This window comes from Scyliorhinus torazame, chromosome 6 (assembly GCF_047496885.1).
Source record: "Scyliorhinus torazame isolate Kashiwa2021f chromosome 6, sScyTor2.1, whole genome shotgun sequence".
Classification (NCBI taxonomy): domain Eukaryota; kingdom Metazoa; phylum Chordata; class Chondrichthyes; order Carcharhiniformes; family Scyliorhinidae; genus Scyliorhinus; species Scyliorhinus torazame.
Genome location: NC_092712.1, coordinates 314,073,430 through 314,090,813, shown reverse-complemented (window position 1 = coordinate 314,090,813; position 17,384 = coordinate 314,073,430). Strand labels below are relative to the sequence as shown.

At 46.9% G+C, this 17,384-nt stretch overlaps 1 protein-coding gene across 1 annotated transcript in view; it reads left to right on the top strand.

The window, feature by feature from the left end:
- Positions 1 to 9,758, top strand: part of nek11 (NIMA-related kinase 11) — a 476,774-nt gene extending 467,016 nt beyond the window's left edge. The window contains exon 16 of the mRNA XM_072510106.1: positions 7,746 to 9,758. Coding sequence (XP_072366207.1) covers positions 7,746 to 7,950 — 205 coding nt within the window. The 3' untranslated portion in view covers positions 7,951 to 9,758. The remainder of the gene's footprint in view (positions 1 to 7,745) is intronic.
- The last annotated feature ends 7,626 nt before the right edge of the window (positions 9,759 to 17,384 follow it).

The following is a 17,384-nucleotide window of genomic DNA, read 5'->3' as shown; positions in this document are numbered from 1 at the left end:
GGAGAATCACACGCCGGCGTCGGGGCGCGGTTGCGCCGATTCTCCGGCCCGGCGCGGGGCTCGGAAAATCGCCCCCCTGATTGCAGGATTTAAGTACGTTCATATTATCATCATTTCACATCATAATCTCAGAAACTGAACTCCGTAATAGCAGGGCTGCACGATGAGCATTTATCTTATTTCCAGAGTAATCTGAATAATTTAAAATATCTCTTCGCTGTTGCAACCTGTCTATTTGCATCTCATTCCGTATAAATTTGAAAGAGAAAAAGGAGGTGAAGGTGGGAAATTGCTCCTCGTAAAAGGATTTGATTGTAATTACAAAATATAATTTAACATCTGACGAGGGTGGATGACTGACTCAAGCAGCACGGAAATCTGTGGAGCCCGGACAAGTTAATATTTGGGTGATTCTCTGAGCTAAAGTGAAGACATTTAATAATGCATTTGTTCACAAGTTGTGGGCATCCCTGGCAAGGTCACCATTCATTGGACATCCCTAATTGCCCTCGGGAAGCTGGTGGTGAGTGTGGTGTTCTTTGTGTTGCTAAATTCAGGATGGTTGGTGTAGTGTTCATAAAGACCACAACATAGCTTTTATATTGAACAAAGCTATAAATGTATTAACAGTACTTAGTTGGATTTGACACCGACTCCTCTACAATACACAGTTGATAATTGACATATAGGGTGCGATTCTCCCAGCCCCGCACCGGGCCGGACAATCGCCGCAACCGCGCCACGCCGCCCTGATGCCGGCGCGCGATTCTCCGAGGTGGGGAGAATTGCCGCCATTTGTGCTGGCTCATTTGGCGTGGTGGCGGGCGCGGGCCACTGCTTGAGGCCAATTGGCCGATTCGCCGGCCCGGACGGGCCGAGCGGCCGTGTGGAAAAAGCAGAGTCCCGCTGGCGCCGTCCACACCTGGTCGCTGCCGGCGGGAACTCGGCGCCAACGGTTGGGGGGGGCGGCCTGTGTGTGTGTGGGGGGGGGGGAAGGGGAGCTCCGTCCCCGGGAGGGGCTTCCGATGGGGTCTGGCCTGCGATCAGGGCCCACCGATCGGCGGGCCGGCCTCTCCCCACCCCGGGCCTACAATGTTGCACGTCCGGCCCCAGAACCCCCGCGCCATGTTGCGTCGGGGCCAGCGCGCTCCGTAAAGCCACCGCGCATGCGTGGGTTGGCGCGTCGCCACTGCGCATGCGCGGATTGGCGCCGCCCCCAGTGCGCGCCAAGGAGTGAGGCTGGAGCGGCGTGAACCGCTCCGGCGCCATGCTGGCCTCTGTGGGGGCCAGAATCGCAAGTGCCCACGCCCGTTTTGCTGCGTCGTGAAACACGACGGTGCGGACACTCTGTCCTGCGATCGGAGAATCGCACCCACAATTTACATTCATCTACTACTAATCTCTGCACTGTTACATTAACTATGATCTGCTCTCACTCACACTATCTTTGCTTTAGTCTGTACTCTAGCTTTATCCTCAACCTCTCACCCCCAAGGCTTAGTATCAGTGCCTTATATAGTTGTACATCTAGCTCATCCTAGTGGTTGATTTAGACATTTCATTAACCCTTGCAGTTCTTACATTTATGATAATGTCACAGTGAGCTGCCTTCTTGAGCCGCTGCAGTCCATGTGGTGTAGGTACATCCACGGTGCTGCTAGGGAGAGAGCCCCAGATTTCAACCCAGCAACAGTGAAGGAACGGCGATACATTATCAAGTCAGGATGGCGGGCGGCTTGGAGGGGGACCGGCAAGTGTCGTTGTACCCACGCATCCGCTCCCCTTGTCCTTCCAGGTGGTAGAGGTCCCAGGTTTGGAAGGTGCTGTTGTCGAAGCCTTGGAAAGTTGTTGCAGGGCATTTGTAGAGGTTGCACATGATGCATTTAATTAAGTAGCGTGTGGAGATATGAACATCAAGATGTCTGGATGAAAAAGGACCACAGTCCATCAAATTTGTCTTCTACAGGCCCAGTAATCCTGTGATACAATGATAAAGGAGTGGTTAACTGATCATAATAGTCAATCCCTACCAATGTATTCAATGAAGATTCACCAGACTGATCCCTGCAACGATGGGATCGCCCTATGAGGAGAGATTGAGAAAACTGGATCTCTAGAGAGTTGATCTCATTCTTACAGGGCTCGCAGGGTAGATGCGGGAAGGATGTTTCTCCTGTCTGGGGGAGGGGTGGGAGGGGGGGTTGAGGAGAGTGGGGGGGGGGGGGGGGAGTTGGGGGGGTGATGTCCAGATTTTGGATTATTCTCAGACTAAGAGGTTGGCCATTTACGACCGTATTGAGGAGGGAGGAATTTCATTACACAGAGAGTGACAAATCAGAGGGCGGCGGTGGCTCAAGGCGTTGAATATATTCGAGGCAGAGACTGATAGATTTTTAGATATTTAAAGCTATCAGGAGATATGGAGATAGCGCAGGAAAATGGTGTTGAGGGTAGACAATCATCCATGATCGAGGTGAATGGTGAAGCAGACTTGATGGACTCTGAATGACCTACTCCTGCTCCCGTTTCCTATGTTTCTAATTCGTGTAACGCCAAAACCCAAACACCTGGTGAGGAAAAATCCCCAGTGGGGCAGAACTCTGGGTTCCTCCCAATTTGCAACACATCCCATCTGGAGATAATCAGAGACTCCATCCCAAAATGATATTTTCCATGAGTATTCTTTTTAAATGCATTCATAATAAAGTCACTTGCTAGCCCAGATCTTGAGTATTGCTGAAAAGCGAGACATGCTGCCGAAGCTTTTCATCCAGCACTCATCAGGACAAATGCAAGAATTCCAAATTTCAAACGATTCCAACAATTATACTGCAGGAGAAGAGTGGCGGCGATTGGTTTTGAAGTCGATCTTGATTGGCTGAAGTGTTGCCATAGTGAAAGCAATGGGGAAGTTCCCCGTGTTTCCAAGTCATTCGAAAATAATTTTGGGGATGGGCCCAGCATTCAGCAGCGAGGCCGATTTTGCGAAGCGTGAAAGTTGAGGAGTGCAAGAGTATCATCCACCATTTAAAATGTTTTTAAAGGCAGCACGGTGGTGCAGTGGGTTAGCACTGCTGCCTCACGGCGCCGAGGTCCCAGGTTCGATCCCGGCCCCGGGTCACTGTCCGTGTGGAGTTTGCACATTCTCCCCGTGTTTGTGTGGGTCCCGCCCCCACAACCGAAAGATGTGCAGGGTAGGTGGATTGGTCACGCCAATTTGCCCCTTATTTTGGAAAAAATGAATTGGTACTCTAAATTAAAAAAATAAAATAAAATATTTTTAAAAATAGAACCAGACTTTTCATCAGTAAAAAAATTAGAAAACATGTCTTCACACAAAAGGTGCAGAAGTTTGGAACTCTCTTCAGTAAATGGCAATTGATGTCGAATCACTTGTTATTTTTGAGTTTGAGTTTGACAGATTTTGGTTATACAAAGGTATTAAGAGGTATGGGGTGAAGGGGTATATGAAATTAAGTCACAGATCAGTCATGATCTCTTTGAATGGGCGGAATGGTGGCACATGATTAGCACTGCTGTCTCACAGCACCAGGGTCCCAGGTTCGATTCCCCGCTGGGTCACTGTCTGTGCGGAGTCTGCACGTTCTCCCCGTGTCTGCGTGGGTTTCCTCCGGGTGCTCCGGTTTCCTCCCCCAGTCCAAAGATGTGCAGGTTAGGTGGATTGGTGATGATAAAATTGTCCTATAGTATCGAAAGATGTATGGGTTAGGTGGATTGCCCATGATCAAGTGGCCCTTACTTGCTTCACAGCGCCAGGGACCTTCCTGGTCGCTGTAACCTCTCAGTTCTGTTGCTAGCCATGTAAATCTTCTCTGTACTTTCTTCAGCGCTTCTGCCTCCTTTTGTTGTGTGATGATGATAATTGTGCACAATACTCTATACATAGCGTGACCAGTACCTTGGGCAACATTGGTCCATATCGTCAAGGTTCCCAACATCGCATTTAGGAGGTACCCCTATGATCTGCTGGAAATCCCTCTCGGAAGTTCCCATGCAAGGGTTACCCGGCAATTGCCCTGAAGTGCTAACTCCCCCTGCGCAATTGCGCTGGCCTGGGAACCATCTGAGAGAAGCGATTTAAATCGTTAACTTTGGACGATTCTGGGCAGCACGGTGGTGCAGTGGGTTAGCACTGCTGCCTCACGGCGCCGAGGTCCCTGGTTCGATCCCGGCTCTGGATCACTCTCCGTGTGGAGTTTGCACATTCTCCCCGTGTTTGCGTGGGTTGCGCCCCCACAACCCCAAAGATGTGCATGGTAGGTGGATTGGCCACGCTAAATTGCCCCTTAATTGGAAAAAATTAATTGGGTACTCTAAATTTGTAAAAAAGAAAAAAAAACTTTGGACGCGTTCTGCCAATTTTACCCTGATAGTTACTCTGAAAGAGTTAGAAGAAGAAAAAGCTTCTAACTCCCGAGTAAATATTTAAACACTCAGACACAGCCTGGCATGGGACACCCCGCACTAACATGACCCTCCAGAGACCCACCACACCACCCCCACACCTGACCCTCCCCCATCCCCCCCTGCCCCCCCCCCCCCCCCCCCGACACAATCCAACAACCTTCAAAGACCGGGGAACGGCACTAAGTGGATTCTTTGTTCAGAGAGTGGGTGCTGAGACACAATGACCTCCTCAGTGCGCTGTATAAATTCTGTAATATCTTTATTACTTTCGCATTCAGATTTATAGAATGAATTTTCCTAGGAAGACTCAGCACTCGAACAGGCTCAGTGGGGCTAATGACCTTTTATTACGCTGTCATTTCTCTGTTCTTTTGTCACTCAGTGTCAGGCCTGTGGGGCACCAGATAACGAAGCTGTGCAACTCTTCCAGTCACGTTGTTCATTCAAAGTGACGTCAGGAGGAACCTCTTCAAATTGTAATTCCTCTTTTGTGATTGTCTGAGTTTAAATGCTTCAAGCTGAGCGTGAGTGACTTGGTTGGAACAGAAGAGGGTAACGGTCGCTAGCCATATCAATTGGCCAGGTCGATAAACCAGGAGCCAGGTTAGAACCATGAAATTGTGCGACTCAGAATGAGGCCATTCGGCCCATCCTGCTTGTGCCGGCCCTTTGACAGAGCCAAGAGAATTCTCCTATTCGAGCATTTATCCAATCCCTTTTGGAAGTTACTGTTGAACCTGTTTCCACTCCCCCATTTAGAGAGTCAAGGTGGCGCAGTGGGTTAGCACTGCTGCCTCACAGCGCTGAGGACCCGGGTTCGATCCCAGCCCCGGGTCACTGTCCGTGTGGAGTTTGCACATTGTCCCCATGCCTCACCCCCACAACCCAAAGGTGCGCCGGATAGGTGAATTGGCCATGATAAATTGCCCCTCAATTGGGAAAAAAAGAACTGGGTACTCTAAATGTATAAAAAATATTTTTTCAAAATTAATTTCTCCTCCTCTGCCGCACCCAGCACCCGGGCTTATTTACCTTAAAGGACTTCATTTTGAACACAGCTACGGCCATGGGAGCAGGTGTAGGCCATTTGTCTATTGACTCTGCAACCATTCAAACATATAACGGTTGATCATCTCCTCGACAACATTTTCCCCCCACTTTCTCCATATCACTTGGTCACATTATTACCTGAATATCTATTGATTTCTGACTTGAACATGCTCAATGATTGAGCTTCCACAGCCCTCTTGGGTCAAGAATTCACAACATTCACCACCCCCGAGTGAAGAGATTCCTCCTCGTCTCAGTCTTCAATGGCCTGCGCCCTGATTGGGCCTATTGAGCTTCACAGGGACATTGCAGTGCCAGTTCCAAAGTTGAAACATTGTTCAGGACATAAGCAAAAACCAAGATGACAAATTGATGCAATGTCGAAGTCTCAAAGACTATTTTATCAACCTATTGGAAGTGAACCAAAGTGTTATTTCCTGTACAAGAATTATAAGTTGCGTAGAGAACTGAGTCTGCCTGTCTGTATCCCCTTGTTTCGGCAGCAGCCCAGTGTGTTGCACTCCTGACTTTTAAGTCCAAAGGTTGTGGGTTCAAGTCCCACCCTGGGACAAAAATCCAGGCTGGCTCTCCAGTGCAGTACGAGCCGAGTACTGAGTCTGAGGTACGTCTTTCCAACGAGACGCTAAACTGAGGCCCAATCTGCCTTCTCTGGTGGATGTAAAGGATCCCATGACACGATTTTTGAAGAAAAGTAGGGGATTTATCCCCGGGGTCCTGGCGAATATTCATCCGTCAATCAACATCGCTGAAACAGATTATCTGGTCATTGTCACATTGCTGTTGGTGGGAGCTTCCTGTGCACAAACTGGCTGCTGGGTTTCCTACATTGCAACAGTGACTAGACTTCAAATGTCCAGTAAAGCTTTGCAGTATCTGGTAATCATGAAAGGCGCTATATAAAAACAAAGCATTCTTATTTCTGACATTGCGGAAGATCTCATAGTCTCTGTTGTTCATTAGGAGTCTGTTAAAGCTCTGTATTTACAGGAATATTGGGTTGCTTTATTTATTTTTGTCTACTGCCTTTCCTAATCTGATCATGTTCACACTGTTTATTTCAAACTGCACCTTATTCACAAATATGTACATATCTGTGATAATTGAATAAGCAAACCGCCAAGCTCTTTGTGAAATAGGCACGGTAAGAGCAAAGAACAAAGTACAGCACAGGAACAGGCCCTTCGGCCCTCCAATCCTGCGCCGATCATGCTGCCCGTCTAACCTATAAAAATCAGAAATGCGTCTGGCTTATTATCATCGTGGGGACAATCCCCCATTTGGATCAAATGTTCGGGCAGCACGGTAGCACAGTGGTTAGCACTGTTGCTTCACAGCTCCAGGGTCCCAGGTTCAATTCCCGGCTGGGTCACTGTCTGTGCGGAGTCCGCACGTTCTCCCCGTGTCTGCGTGGGTTTCCTCCGGGTGCTCCGGTTTCCTCCCACAAGCCCCGAAAGACGTGCTGTTAGGTAATTTGGACATTCTGAATTCTCCCTCTGTGTACCCGAACAGGCGCCAGAATGTAGCGACTCGGGGCTTCTCACAGTAACTTCATTGCAGTGTTAATGTAAACCTACTTGTGACAATAAAGATTATTATTATTCGATTTGGGGGAAGTTTAGCTCAGTTGTCAGACGGCTAACATGCGGATCAGGTTAATGCCAACAGCATTGGGTCCTGTCCTCATTCTGGCTGGGGTAGTCACGGGTCCATCCTCCTTGTCCTACCCCATTGTGAAAAGATAGTGACACTTTGTTGTGACTTGATGAATAATTGCAAAAGACCTGCCTTCGTTCAGAGAACAAACTTTTGTTTAAAAAAGTCAATTGATCACCACCTGGAATTGATTGAAATTGTTCTACGTTTCAAATCTGCCTATTTCCTACGAATTGCTCCAAATCAAATTTCAGTGAAGATCAGAGACTGGCAAGGACACAACGGGCTTCCTCCCACGTTGGAACTTTTCCATGATGCTCTCTGATGGAGAACGTGCCCTTGGTAACCTTGGCCTGGTGGTATCTTTGTGCGTTTTTAAAAAAAACTCTTTCCCAAGAGATTTCAAGCAGTCATTGTGATGATAGCACGAAGGGTGCTTACTGTTAGTGTGTGATAAATGTTTGATGCTTCTCCTTCTGGTGAGATTAATAACCAACTTATTGCATCTGTTCGCCTCCCTGCTCTGTGAGCATGTGTTTTGCATTGACTCCTGCAATTTGATAATTGCTGTTTGTTTTGTGTTTGTGCTACAGGGCAGCCATTCAGAAACTGGAGGAAGACGTATTTCAGAGGGTTTATGATTACCTGAAGGTGGCGAGGAGGCAGAATGTCAAGGAGGCAGAGGTCAAGGGGCACTTGGAGAAGTTGGGTGCCAAGCCAAGCGACTGTTTTGAAGTTGACCAACTCCTCTACTTTGAGGAGCAACTACAAGCCTCTGCAGCAGAAGCAAAGCATTGATGATCCCAGTCAATTATGAATCGAGTTAAGGATATGCGATCGTTCTACAATTGTCAGCCTCACTTTATATCACAGTGTCCTGTTAAGGAAGGCAAGCTAATTAGACCCTAAATTCTGGTGGCTCTGATTTTCTAAAGGAACCAATATTATTAAAATCCCCTTAATTTCATTTCTATTCTCCAAAACTTCAAGCCCATTTCACAAATGAATCTTTGAAAAGCCTACCTTTTTTTCCTGGTAGTTGAACGAAAGAGGAAAATAATTGAGAAAGTTCTCTGAAGTTTATGAGTTTTTTTTTTGTATTACTTGCCAATTACTTGTGCTCAGAATTATTTTGGAAAAATAAAAGAGTAGAAATTTCAGATAATTGCTATTTAATGATATGACTGGTTGAAATGCCCAGCTGGTTCATTATTGTTGAAAGGTTGCTGTTAAATGCTATAATCCTCTAAGTTGTTACCTGGTTTCTCCATGTTCCAGGGTACGCTGGCCTTAAACCTCTTCAGTAACATCATCATCTGAACAATCTCAAGTACCTTGAATGGGAAGGTAAGGAGCCAGGGCCTGGTCTATGATATCCAATTAGTCCTTCTTTTCCATCTGAGGTCGTAAAACCTCATTAAAATTGCAGGTAGACAACAGGGCCTGGTGACGTCCGGGCTCCATCTTGAAAAAACCTCTTTACCTTTCTTAACACAAAAATAAAACAACATAAACTAAACTTAAAGCTACACCTGTTCTGAACAGATGTACCTTACTTAAAATGATATCCAGTTCCTAACAATATGTCCTTACAGCAGAAGATTGAGAGTAGCCAGGTTAATCCTGCATGTTCTGTCAACAATATCAAAAGTCATACACAAAATTAATGTCATTTGATTGAGATACTGGATGTTGTCCAATATCTGGGCGATTGTATTCAGGAGAGGAGGAATAAAAGTGCACTACTTTGAACAAGATGCACATTAATGGTCAGAGGCTGGGAATTTTGTGGCGAATAACTAACCTTCTGACTCGCCAAAGTCTGCCCACCATCTACAAGGCACAGGTCAGGAATGTGACGGAATACTCTCCACTTGCCTGGGTGAATGCAGCTTCAACAACACTTGAGAAGCTTCACACAATCCAGGACAAAGCAGCCTTGCGTCACTGCGCCGCATCCATCACCTTAAACATTCACTCCCTCCACCACTGACGCACAGTGGCAGCCGTGTGTTTTATCTACAAGATGCACTGCAGCAACTCAAGCCTCATTTGTCAGTACCTTCCAAATCCGAGATCTCTGCCATCTCGGAGGACAAAGCACCAGATGCATTAGACCATCACTACCTACAATCCACACACCTGACTTGGAAATATATTGCCGTTCCTTCACAGTCTTCACCATCATTCTCACTATGAAACTGACAGCAAACTCTGGAGCCCGTGCATGTACGGTTAAACACATATCTTCCCAGCGTGCTCTTCTGAGACCCCAGCCCCCATCACCCACTGAAATCAATTGTAAACCTTGAGAACTTCCAGACTATATACTTTCAGCCTTTGAAACAAATTACAACTTGTTCAATAAGATGTGAGTGAGCTTTTCAACAGCGTACAAAATTATTGATCAACATCTTAACCTGCCCTGAAAGAGTAACTTCCAATTAGTTGAATGTTAAGTGTCTCCATTATGATACATTCCACATAATTGTAATGTTTTGACCGTGTACGATGTTTTAGCTTCTACCTAAATCTCATATGTATGCCCCAATCATTCATTTTGCCATCTGTAAAAATGTTACATTAAAAATGGAAGGTATGCAGTGCTTTGTGCTTATTGGTTTGCTGTCTGTGAGAATACATCAGCGCAATTGGTGCTTGCCCTGTTTGATGACATCACCGTTGCCAGACACCTGGATACACCCGTTACTTGGTGGCAGGTTCAGACTGAGGTCAGGAAAGGGGAATCCGCGCCATCGAGGCTGTTAGATGGTTTTGAGGCGAGCATCATTTCCCCGGCACGTTTACCAGTGAAATCTGGGCCATTGAAAATCCTGGTGAGTCTGAGGAATGCTTTGCTTATTTTAGTGCTGTACAACATTCATCACTTAAAGAAAGTGGGACAGTGACTAACTCTATAATTTAATGCCTGAAGGAGCTAATGCAACACAATACACTGCTAAGGAGAAGAGAGCGACGGGGTCAGCATCAGAGAGCTGCTTGTAATTGTGTGTATTGATTTTGTTTTCAAGGAACTGTTCCCAAGTCTTGAAGTAGAGAGCATATTTCACAGCTGACAGCAGGCTTCACGCCAGACTGTTGGGAATAATTGTCTACGGTGCTCCTTCTGTATTTCACGTGTGCCTGACGGATGGTAATTTATTGTGCTGACATTTTGCTGACTTTTGACGGGGAATATTCCTTGCGGGGTGGGGGTGGGGTGGGGGGGGGGGGGGGTGTCTCCAGAACAGCCCCGGGAGAGGCAAGGGAACATCGGCGCTGGATTTTGTGGTTACAATGACAGAGGAACTGTCAGCATTCACCGTCGGTACACCTGAGAGACTGACAGCGACTTCTGGGGGCCCGTGCATGTGCAATGAAACGCGGAAGTCAAGCAGTCGGTGTCAGTGATTACCTGCTTCTCCGCAGGCTGTGCTACTGAAGCCCCACCAACTGGAAATCTTTAGCCATCAGTTGAATGGATGTGAACTTCCACTTTCTGTGCTTCAATCTCACTGGAAAAACCTAAAATAAACATGCCCTTTGAATGAGGTTTAACAATGAACTAAGTCATAATTACTAATGGACAACCTCGTTAGCCCGGAAAAATTAATTTTATACTTTGGGAATCAAGTTTCTCTTATGACAAATAAATAACACAGAATTTTTTTACATAACCTTTTATAAAAGTTACTTTATGATCTTAATCCTAGTTGTGTGTCCCAATCTTTATTTTGTGCTTAGTGTCATAGAGGTCTGCAGCACAGACAAGCCCTATCAGCCCATCGCGTCTGAGCCAGTCAGAAACAACCACCTAACCATTCTAATCCCATTTTCCAGCACTTGGCTCATAGCCTCGTGTGCCTTGGCATCGCAAGTGCACCTCTAAATACTTAATAATGACAAATGCTTCTTAAACGATTAAACAGTGAAGGACAATAGGTGGCTTTTACTTCCTGGTTTGCGGCAGGGGAGAACTCTTCGATGTGATTGGCTGCTTAGCCTGCCTGATGACATCACAGCAGAGAACCAAATTAAATTAACAAGGGGTAAGATGAAATCCATGCCACAGAGATTGCTAGATCAATGTGGATAACTTCCTTCGAGGTCAGTGGCGGGCACAGACACGGCACTACTGACCCTGAGATTCGGGCATTGTTTTTGCCAATCCTCTGTTGAAGTTGCAACAGCCAATCGGGAGGGGCCCCAAGGAAAATCCTGGTGCTTTTTAATTTCTCTGAATAATGTGTGGCAGATGAGGTTTAAAGACCTTGAATGAGAAATGAATTGCCACGAATTTGATGATAGAGGCAATTCCCTGGTTCCAGTTTACTTGTGTTTAGAATGCTAAGGCTGCTTATTTTCATCTTATATTTCTCCCCTGCCTCTTGCACTTATTTCTCTGCTTAACCTGCCGCGCAACAGCAACAATGTTTGTGCTATGCTGACACATTGAGTACAGACACAGGCCATTCGACCCAGCTGCTCCGGGCTGGTCTTCATGCTCCACTTTGACCTCCTCCTTCATCCAATCCTATCAACATTGCAGCAACCTCACCATGCGCAAAGCAACACACCGATACGGGTTGTAACGTGGACATTAGTGCGTTTGACAGATACAGGGTAAAAAAAGCAGATTTATATTTTATTTTAATTAAGCCAGTGGACCCTTTAAATGGAATGTGGGTGCTTAATTTTTTTTCTGTTGGTGTTTGCTGAATATTTGCAGTCACTGGTATAAAGGATGCTTCTAAGAGAAACGTACTATCGTCGCAGACACTTCTGATTTTGATTTTCTACCTGGTTTTGCATATTCGAATCATAGAATGACAGGACACTCTGGCTGTGTGGCAGAACTACAAAACAATTTGTCCCACTCCTGTGCTCCTTCCCCACACCCATGCAAATTTTTCAACTGCTCATATTTATCAAATTCGTTTTTCGAAGATGCTATTGAATCCGTTCAGACCATCCTGTCAGGAAGCGCAGTTGTTATGAAGGGTATTGGTCTCCACATCTCAACAACCCTTGGTGTGAAGAAAATTCTCCTCCAGCTCACTTGCCAATTATTTTACCTCTGAGGTCTTTGGCTGCTGACAAATTTTCCAGAAGAAAGCACCACCTCCGACCTGTTCAATCAAAACTCCATCCCAATTTTGAACATCTCGATTAAGTCTCTCTTTAACCTGTGTGCCGAATGATGGGCTTCCTGTGATGCAGTCTTGTCGTCAATTACACCAGCATTGATGGGATTCCAGCTTATTCCGTCTCAACTCATTTTACTTTGTCGCCTTCCCAGCTGACAAATGTCAGAGAGTTTCATCTCAACCAAGTGTGTGGGCGATCCATGCCTCGCTGTCGATAGAGTGTTTTGCAATCTCAATATAGTTTACTCTGGTTTTCTGACACTAATTAAGTTTGGTCTTGAATCTTTCTGAAAAGAGAGACATCTTGCTGAAGTTTTTCATCTCGCACTCATCAGGTCAAATGAAAGAACGCCAAATTTGAAACATTCGCAACAATTTAGACTGGGAGAAAAGGGTGCTGATTGACTCTGACTGCCCGAGGCATTGATTTAAGATAAACAGCCGAATTAGCAACATGGCTCATTTATGCTTGCTCGAAGCGACATACATTCATACACACAGACCCATTCTTGGCAAACTAAAGAAATATGTTCGAGCTTTGCGCCTTTTTTAAATAACCTGGGAGCTTGCGGTTCCCATAGTTCCCTGCTAGTTTCTCCATGGCAACACCTTGGGCAGAGTCGATTTGCTAACCAATGCGCACTCTAATAATACTAATAATCTTTTATTGTCACAAGTATGAAGTTACTGTGAAAGGCCCCAAGTCGCCACATCCCGGTGCCTGTTCGGGGAGGCTGGTACGGGAATTGAACCCGCGCTGCTGACCTTGTTCTGCATCACAAACCAGCTGTCTAGCCCACTGAGTTAAACCAGCCCTCTGCTCCTATAGTTTAAATTGTTGTGATTGTTTGAAGTTTGGCATTCTTGCATTTGTCCAGATGCAAGACGTAAAGCTCCGGACACATGCCCCTCTTTCCGGCAATAAATTTGTTCTACTTCTTCACCTCCCTCCACAATTTCCCGGGAATGATCCCTGGAATGAGGAGCTTGTCATCTGAGGAGCGGTTGAGGACTCTGGGTTTGAACTCATTGTAGTTTAGAAGGGTGAGGAGGGATGTAATTGAAACCTACGGGATATTGAGAGACCTGGATAGGGTGGATGTGGAGAGGATGTTTCCACTAGTAGGAGAGACTTGAACCCAAAGCCGCAGCATCAGGCTGAAGGGACAACCCTTTAAAATTGAGATGAGGAGGAATTTCTTCAGCCAGAGGGTGGTGAATCTGTGGAACTCTTTGGATTTGTTTATTGTCACGTGTACTGAGGTACAGTGAAAAGTATTGTTCTGCGCGCAGCTCAAACAGATCATTCCTTACATGAAAAAAAATACATAATAGGGCAAACATAAAATACACAATGTAAATACATAGACACGGGCATCGGGTGAAGCATACAGGAGTGTAGCACTACTCAGCAGAGAAGATGCGTGAAGAGAACAGTTCAGTCTATAAGTCCATCAGTCCATAAGAGGGTTGTTTAGGAGTCTGGTAACAGTTTTTGCCACAGGAGGCTGTGGAGGCCAAATCACTGAGTGTCTTTAAGACAGAGATAGATGGGTTCCTGATTAATAAGGAGATCAGGGGTTAAGGGGAGAAGGCAGGAGAATGGGGATGAGAAAAATTTCAGCCATGATTGAATGACAGAGCAAATCTGATGGACCGAATGGCCTAATTCTGCTCCTATGTCTTATGTCTTAATAAGCACTAGGTCCCATGTGAGCTACATCATTGTCCATTTGATAGGAAAAAGATGGCTCAGACGTATCATTAACTTCCAATTTCGCTGACCAACGTGCATTTGGCAAACTCTCTACTTTCCATCAGGGCACTGCCCCTCGTGGCAAACTGGAGCTGAGAAGATGGCACCCATGGCAAATGATGGAGCTACCCAATTGGTGCCCTGAAGCTAGAATTTAAAAAGAGGTCTTGCCCCTTCAGAAACCTGCTTCCTTCTGCTCTCGCACAATTTCACTGTTTTCAGTGGGTATTTAGAAGGTTTGATTGAAGTTTTCAAGATATTTAGGGGAACGGATAGAGAGAAACCGCTTTTGCCAGTGCCCTTGCTGTTGCTTGTCAGCCAGCCAACCCAGACGGCTGCTGCCCAGGCCAAGATGGTGCAGTCTGAAGCCTGGCCTTCAAGCCAGCAGCCTTTCCCCAGCCGTGCTCCATTCACTGGGGTAGCACTGCATACGAGCATGAGGACGGGCAAGTGGTCTTCACACAAGAGGCACAGAGTTAATGCCCGTGGCTGAATCATGCTTCTATAATTGGATGTTGGATAAAACTGTCTGGCAAGGTTTACACCTGCATCCTTTATTTCAAGATCTTGGCCGAGACGATGCTGTGAACGTTGGAGGTGCAATGGAGAGGTGGGATATAGTGGATGGGATCTTCCCTTGTGTATTTTCCACTGGTCTCCTTTTCTTTGTGCTCCTCCTCCCTCCACACAGGGTTTCTCCGTCCCACAGTCTCTCTGTCGTGTTACAGGCTCCGAGGCAGTGCAGCTGCTGCCTGCATATCTGCAGCAGCCTTGGCGTGGACAGGTCACCAAGTCCTCTGCCCAGCCTGAGAGCACCCAGCAACTCTCCCTTCCAAATCCAGGAAACACAACACAACCAAAAACACCCCGGTTGCTTACAGAAGCTTCACAATGGCAGCACTTCAGTGTTGCTGGTGGCTCAGTTGATAGCACTCTCGAGCTCTGAGTTACGTGGTTCTGGGTTTCAGTCCCGCTCCAGGGATTCAGCTCAATGCTCAGTGAAAGACCAAACTGATTTACTTGAAACTGAAAATAAAGCAGCCATCACAACACACAAAACAAACGTCGCAGCTCAGGACTATCAGGAATTGCCGGCCTGGGTCTGGGAGCTGCATTTAAAGGTCCTTCGAAATAACCTTAGCTGGGAGGGCCTCCGCCCGCTCACCACGGTAACTCGTATTCTACACACCCCACGGGGAGATCAACGGCAATCCCCTGTGGGCCTCGTGAGGGGGTATTGTAGTGATCTTTGTATGTGCATGTACATAAGGGGTTAATGGATAATCGGAAGATCACTAGAGGGCAGCACTGGTGGGTATAAAAGCCAGACGCAGCCAGTTCCTCCCTCTCTTAGTGACTAGACTGTGACGAGGGCAGGGGTATAGACTAAGCTCAGAGTGATTAGTGTGGTCAGACATAGCTACTGTATATAGACTTTGTAACCTTTCTACTGGTATTGATCTTAAAGTAAAGAACTCACGCAGTTGTTAACTAAGTTACTCAATAAATCTTTCAATACCTCTGGGCGACTTTGAGTCTTTTTCATCAAGATACAAAAAGCAACTGGATTGAGTAACGCATGTTAGTGGAACCAAACACACAAAAGAAAAGTAACAAAAGAGGTATCACACTGTTTTTCAAAAGAGATGTTAAAAGGAGGCCACATTGGTCAGTTTGGGTGGAAATGAAAGATTCCATAGCATTATTTTGAAGACGAGTAAGGGAGTTCGCTCCGCCATCCCTCAATCAACACCACACAAACCAATGGACTGGTCATTATCACACTGCTGTGTGGGAGTTTGCTGTGTGTAAATACTGTGTTTCCTACTCGTACAGTGGTTAGCACTGTTGCTTCACAGCTCCAGGGTCCCAGGTGTTATATTACAATTTTGTAATATACATATTACTCTTTTTGTCCCGCCGAGTTGTTGAAATATAGACGTAGGGCGGTATTCTCCACCCACCCCCCCCTCCGCCGCCGGGTGGGAGAATCGCCGGGGCGCCACGCGAATTGCGCCACGCCGCCCCGACCCCCGCACGCGATTCTCCCCCCCCCTCCCCGAAACCAGCGCCGCGCGGATCACGCCGGGCCGCTCGGAGAATGGCCGCAAACAGCGAGCGCCGATTCTCCGGCCTGGACGGGCCGAGCAGCCGGTGAAAAAAGTGACAGTCCCGCCGGCGCCGTTCTAACCTGCTCTCGTGCCGGCGGGACCTGGGGCTTCAAGGGCCGGGAGCGACCTGTGGGGGGGGGGAAGGGGGGTTCCGACCCCGGGGAGGCCCTCCAGAGTGACCTGGCCCGCGATCGGGACCCACCGATCGGCGGGCTGGCCTCTCTGTCGGCGGGCCTCCTTTCTTCCGCGGGCAAACCTGTATCGAAAGGGACATTTTTGTGCGGGGCGGCCTGGGGGAGGGTGGCCAACTACGCATGCGCGGGACACAAGGCGCCGGGTCTCTGAAGCCGTGCCAAGGCCCCGCCTCTGTAAAACGCGCGGCGCCCCTGCTAGCCCCACGGAGGGCGGAGAATAAGGGTCTGGGAACGAGCGCCGACGCTGGAGTAAAACACTCCGGTTTTTACTTCGGTGTCGGCACTTAGACTCCCGTTGGGAGAATCCCGCCCCTGGTCTTCCAGTTGATGACAAAATAATTTAATGAGTAATATGAAATAAACTAGTAAGTTCTTTTTACTCCAATACTGAACTAGTAAACAAACAAATAACGATAGATTAAACTATTAAATAAGATAATGCTATATATTAAGATCAGTTAATTTCTCTCTAGCTGTTTCCCTTCTGTACTCTCCACACCCCTAACACACTCTCCTAGGAAAGAGCAGGAAAACCTTTTTTTAGGTCTTGGCAGTGTGGCCATCTCGTGATCATTTGCCTGTACTTGCTTAACATTACTTGGTCATGTATTACTACGTACAGAGATCACTACAGCAAGTTCGATTCCTGGCTTGGGTCACTGATGTACGGAGTCTGCACGTTCTCCCCGTGTCTGCGTGGGTTTCCCCCGGGTGCTCCGGTTTCCTCCCACAAGTCCCGAAAGACGCGCTTGTTAGGTGAATTGGACATTCTGAATTCTCCCTCCGTGTACCCGAACAGGCGTCGGAATGTGGCGCCTAGGGGATTTTCACAGTAACTTCATTGCAGTGTTAATGTAAGCCTGCTTGTGACAATAATAAAGATTATTATTATTACAACGGGGACGACACTTCAAAAGGTATTTCATTGGTTGTAAAGCACTTTGAGATTCGGAAGGTGTAAAAAATCCAATAAAAATACTGGCCTTTCTTTTAAATCACCTTACCTGCAATTTGGTGGATTGTT